Source organism: Limulus polyphemus, unplaced genomic scaffold, assembly GCF_000517525.1.
Source record: "Limulus polyphemus unplaced genomic scaffold, Limulus_polyphemus-2.1.2 Scaffold10943, whole genome shotgun sequence".
In the NCBI taxonomy this organism is placed as follows: domain Eukaryota; kingdom Metazoa; phylum Arthropoda; class Merostomata; order Xiphosura; family Limulidae; genus Limulus; species Limulus polyphemus.
In genome coordinates, this window is record NW_013676553.1 from 5003 (window position 1) to 11335 (window position 6333).

Sequence of the window (6333 nt, forward strand, 5' to 3'; positions counted from 1 at the left end):
CTAAGATTCAGGGTTCGATATTCAAGGTGAGCAACATGCAGATAGTCCATTTTGTAAGTTTGTGCTTAACACACCGAAAAATAAATTAAACGGAGGAACTCCAATTGATTTTCCGCCAGGTGGCAATAAAAGAACTTCTCTAAATAGTATTTTAACAAAGCTGAGTTATTGTATTATTCATATAAGGTCTGATTAACAGGTGAAACTATCTATCATACCGTTTCGATCAATAGTTAACCACAGAGGCGGATGAACCTATAGCAAAATTTTCCTACCAGGCCTATTATGATCGCAACTAAAGACTAAGGTAAAAAACTAACTAACTAAAACTCAAAACGGGTCTTTTTCGAGCCCGGGCCTGGGGATACAGTACTAATAGCCCCCGCCTTAATCCGCTCCTGGTTAAGTACAGTGGTTATAGTCACCTAAATAATTTTACTCCACGTGAGTTAAATGTGCCACTGACACAATGTGACATTGATTATTATTAATTAATATAAATAATATGACTAGTAGTCACCAAAGTTCTGGTAAATACATATAGTTTTAACTGGTACAGAATGAGTTTCGTGCGAATTTTTTTTTTTATAATGATGATAAAAAAGCAAAAACAGACACGACTTCAACTTTAAAGCACAACCACACTGACCTGCGAGTTCGTTTGGCTACGTAAGTGAGAAAAGAAGTGACATAATTTAGGGTTGGTTCTCGATGATATTTCTGGTCTTGGAAGTAGCCATGCTCTACGCCTACACCAACAAAACAATAACAAGATATTAGCATAAAAGCTAAACATTGTAACCATATGGTACAACCGCACCATCAACAACAAAAAACAATGAGATATTAGCATAAAAACTAAGAGATGGGATGTTTAATCGACAGATTAATGTAAATCAGAAATTATTATCCTTACGTCAGATTAATGTAAATCAGGAATTATTATCCTCACGTCAGATTAATGTAAATCAGGAATTATTATCCTCACGTCAGATTAATGTAAATCAGGAATTATTATCCTCACGTCAGATTAATGTAAATAAGGAATTATTATCCTCACGTCAGATTAATGTAAATAAGAAATGATTATCCTCATGTCAGATTACTGTAAATTAGGAATCATTATCGTCACGTTATAATAATTCCTTATTTACATTAATCTGACGTAAGGATAATAATTCCTGATTTACAGTAATCTGTCACGTCAGATTAATGTAAATAAGGAATTATTATGTCACGTCAGATTACTGTAAATCAGGAATCATTATCGTCACTTTAGATTACTGTAAATCAGGATTTATTATCCTTGCATCAGATTAATGTAAATAAGGAATTATTATGTCACGTCAGATTACTGTAAATCGGGAATAATTATGTTCACGTGTTTACTGATCTCCATCACCACTTCTGTTTTTATGACTTGCCTGTAGAAGGGGTCGTGACCTGGCAAAATGGGTTGGATGATAGCGTGTCCGTTGTAGATAAGTTTAACGGCTGGCTGAGCCACTTACTACGGCGAATCTCTTTAAGCGTAGGTCGCTTCTCGGGAACGGGGTTTAGCATTCGTCGAACAATGTCACGGCAAGCTGAGTAAATTTATAACTAACTTGAAAACAAAGGACAAAAACTTACATTTCGGTTAAAATTAACATTTAACCGAGCCAACATTACAAACATTCATTAATTTGTCATCTTTTACACGTATTTCACATTATTTTTTGTGACACGCGCGTTAATTTGTACATTTCATATTTTATTATTTTCACAAAGTGATATATTTTTTTGTTAGCAGTATAACCGAGTGTTTCGGTATCGTTTCTACAAAACTCTGCTTGTAATTATCCTGATTTTCAACAAAAATCCTTGAAAAAACCACAAACTTTGGGTAGAATATCACCTTTGGTTACTTTCTTGGTAAATATAACTTTCAGAGAAACGGCCTCAAGAAATTCCTGTAGGTCCTGACGTGTCGTGAAAGGCAGCCTCCCACAGACCATGGCGAAAAGACAAACACCTGAAAAATGTTGTTATGAAAAGAATAGATATTAATTGTATGTTTTGTTTAAGCACAAAGCTCCATAATGCACTATCGAACCTTGACTTTTAACGTTATAAGCCCTCAGGTTTACTGCTGGGGGTAACTGAAAACCGTGCAGATTTGTTAATCAGAAACGAACTGTAGATAATTGCTGAATATTGTGGGGGGTTATTTAAATTTTCGATTAATTATTAAACTAATAACACTACGTATCAGTACGAATAAGTAACAGAATCAACTACTTAAGACACATAGGAGGCGTCAATAAGGGTTGTAGTGTCAAAACAGTTATCATTATCTACCATGCTTACATTAGACCTTTATTTGGATATGGTAATACGGTAACGAGCAATATGTCGGACTGTCAGTATCAAAAGTTGCAAAATCTTTAGAATAGAACAATTAAAATAGTCCATAGATTCCCGAATTATACCCCACCAGAGTATCTAAACTCACTCTCGGTCATACCACCCTTGAAATAACGCTTATTTAGGTTAGCAACACGTTATCACAAACACGCGCCCCAATGTAATTCCCAGACAAAAAAATTCTCCCAAATCGCGGCCACCCCGGCCTCCTGGAACAAGAATCTTAACAACACGGTTACACAAGTCGCTTAAAGTATTGTTACGTCAGCGAGGTCACGTGACTAGTATCACGCCACCTGTTTTCTAGAAATATCCTGTTCCTTCGTGAATGCCCTAGCATTTACTAGATTGGGGGTAGCCTGGTATATATAAGATGGTCACAACGTGACGGGACAATGTGTGTAGGTAATGAGTAATTGTACTGCAGTTAGAGAGTGTGTAATTGAACGGAGTATTGTTGAAGTCGAGCACGTGAGAAGTTCGTTGTTATAGCGTTTGTTATAGAGCGACTGTTGAAATTAAGTGTATCATAAAGTTGTATTCGGAAAGAATAAACCAGTTTTATTTAAGAAAGGTTTGTTTGTTTGTAATTAAGCACAAAGCTATACAATGGGCTATCTGTGCTCTGCCCACCACGGGTATCGAAACCCGGATTCTAGCGTTGTAAGTCCGCAGACATACCGCTGTGCCACTGGGGGGCTTAAGAAAGGACTTGTGTCGCTAAAGTTTCGTCGGAACGAAGTTACGGAAAATTAACTAACGAACGGAGACGTAACAGTATATATGATCTTGTTTGTTGCCTGTTAACCAAGTTATTTTCTTTTCAGCCATAAGCACTAAACAGGTAGATTATTCGACGTCTGGGCAGTGAAAGTGGGTTTTTCTCGAGGGACTCCCGTTTTCTTCTCCACAGCAAAATTTTTACGTTTAAAATTTGGATCCTGTGATCTCAGCCCTGAAAAGGGGATTCTGTGATCTCAGCTCTGAAAAGGGAATTCTGTGATTTCAGCCCTGAAGAAGTGCCCGTCCCGAGTTAACGATTATATGATTAAATTTTCAAATTTGTGTTAAATCTTAATTTTCTTCCGGTCAGAAGTTTTATACATGACTTTTATTCTTTAGTATTTTTCACGACCTCGTTGCTTTTCTCACAGCCTTGGTCCTCCAAGTTGATCATTTATTCTGTCTTTTATTACCGGTCATTTATCCTGTCTTTTATCACGCCTACTTGTTCACTTATCTTATAGCTTTCACATCTTTTCATCGCGTTTCCGATCCCTGACATCCTGCTTTCAGTTTTCACAGCTTTCCTGGACGTCATGAGGCTCTCAATTAGTCACGCTTTGTACATACCCAATAACACACGCCGTTTACCAACACCCAATAACCACACGCACGTTTACCAACACCCAATAACACACGCACGTTTACCAACATCCAATAACACACGCACGTTTACCAACACCCAATAACACACGCCGTTTACCAACACCCAATAGCCACACGCACGTTTACCAACACCCAATAACACACGCCGTTTACCAACACCCAATAGCCACACGCACGTTTACCAACACCCAATAACACACGCCGTTTACCAACACCCAATAGCCACACGCACGTTTACCAACACCCAATAGCCACACGCACGTTTACCAACACCCAATAACACACGCACGTTTACCAACATCCAATAACACACGCACGTTTACCAACACCCAATAACACACGCACGTTTACCAACACCCAATAGCCACACGCACGTTTACCAACACCCAATAACACACGCACGTTTATCAACACCCAATAGCACACACACGTTTACCAACATCCAATAACACACGCACGTTTACCAACATCCAATAACACACGCACGTTTACCAACACCCAATAACACACGCACGTTTACCAACACCCAATCGTTCAAACTTGGTATGCCACTTAAAGTTTTATTCACTATGGTAAATTTTCCGAATTCACCTTAGAAAAAGTTTTAATTCCACTAGCGGGGGTGAAGAGAAACAGAAGTTTATGAGTGACCCTGGTTGTTTAATAAGCCCTTTGTTAGATTTTAAAACCATAATAACTGTTAAGTCGATACGATACGAAACTAATAAATATGAGAGACCATCGTTTATAAATCTTTGAACTATTTTGAGCAGACTTAGAACCATTGGTGTTGAAATGTAGGGGTAAATCCCCTTTAAAGAAAGGATGAGGGGTACTTGTCCCCCCCACCAACTTGAATATTATATGCAAATGTTAAATATTTTTTGTTTGTAGTTTAAGCACAAAGATACACAATGGGCTATCTGTGCTCTGCCCATCACGGATACCGAAACCCCGTTTCTAGCGTTGCAAGTCTGCAGACATGCCGTGTGCCACTGGGGGGCTCATATGTTAAATAAAGACGCCAAAACAAACTTCATGATTAATCACATTTCTATTTATCAGTCAGCAACACGGCTTCCGCATTCATTGTTGATTAGACGGTATTCGAAAGCTCTAAAGATTGCGATTCATCATTTAGAACTGTAGCGTATAAAACTAATTATCCGGGATAAAAGGGATAGTTAGTAGTTTCTTATAAAAATAAATAACGTTAACATAACATCGCATAAATGTCACATTACCTTACGGAAATATCTGTGATCAAAAGTGATGCTTAAGATGTATATTAAGTGATCAGTTTGATTTATATTAAATCGATTCATTTTTGGTGACATGTTCATTCTGTATATGGCGCTACAGAACAAGTAAAAATTAAATACCATTTCTAGCCTCCCCTCATTTACGTATACGAGTCTCTAATTTCTACAAAAAAACAAAATATTTGTCTATCTGCCTGCTTGTATAGCGCCCTCTGTGAGTATGTTTGTTAGCAACCCAATTCACTTCTCATAACAATAATAACACAGGCATGCGGATTGAAACTTTATAAAAGTTGTTTTGGTTTTAATAACGGATTTTCCATATTTCAGCTACGCAGATTTCAAAAATAATATTCTCTTTTTTTTTCTATCACGTAAGGATTTTTTACAAATCGGGAAGAAAAAACACTCTTACTTATATCAAATTATTATTTAGTTTACCACTGATTATTTTTATTATTATGTTTGTTAACAAAAATACAAACAAGCTAAAGAAAAGGGAAGAACAATGATGTCAATCGAATATGCATCCTCATTCATCCTGATTTTGTGTGTGTGTGTGAAATATACTTCTTTTAGTCTCAAAACTACGTGTCGTGGTCTTTCTTTTACTTATTGCGTTATGATGTTTTGTAAAAAATCTGTACGATGGAGAAAAATGGATATCGTTTTCGGATTCAGCATACAGGAATTACTGTAGAACATGTAAAAATATCAAGACAATAAAATCCTCATAGGCCTATGTAATCCTTAACGAGGATTGTGTTAAATTGCTCATATGTTGTCAAATACTTAACCTGGATTGAGTTAACCTATATGATACCTAATCCTTAACGTGGATTGAGTTAAATTGCCTATAAGATATCAAATCATTAACGTAGATTTAGGGGCTACTTTATCTACATTATTTCAAATATATGATTTGGTTTTAAGTGATACCTTAATTATTCGTTTAAGACAATAAAACCATCGCATGCCTGTGTAATTTTACTGTTGTCAAGGTATTTTTAAAACTCAAACAATAAAAAAAAATCCATTTGAAAGAATTCGTCTCTGTATATTATATTTCCGTAGAACTTTTAATCACAAAAGCCTAATATGTAGTGTCACGACAGCGGAAGTCACGTGACGCTGGTAACACGTAATGAGTTCTAAAAAGATCAGGAACATCACGAATAATCCAATATTTGCTAGGCGCCCTCTGTTATTGTATATAAGTGCACCAGACAATGAATCGAGATATGAATAATTACAGATTGAAGAGATAGAGACAGAT

The 6333-nt window shown here is 36.6% G+C and overlaps 1 protein-coding gene across 1 annotated transcript in view; it reads right to left on the minus strand.

Annotated features, from left to right (window-relative positions):
* Positions 1-649: 649 nt before the first annotated feature.
* LOC106476582 (carbon catabolite-derepressing protein kinase-like) overlaps positions 650-6333 on the minus strand; it is a gene marked incomplete at its 3' end in the record, with an annotated part of 7708 nt that continues 2024 nt past the window's right edge. The window contains exons 3-5 of the mRNA XM_013937228.1: positions 1898-2014; positions 1512-1586; positions 650-749 (exon numbers count right to left, since the gene is read on the minus strand). Of these exons, the coding sequence (XP_013792682.1) occupies positions 650-749; positions 1512-1586; positions 1898-2014 (292 nt within the window). The remainder of the gene's footprint in view (positions 750-1511; positions 1587-1897; positions 2015-6333) is intronic.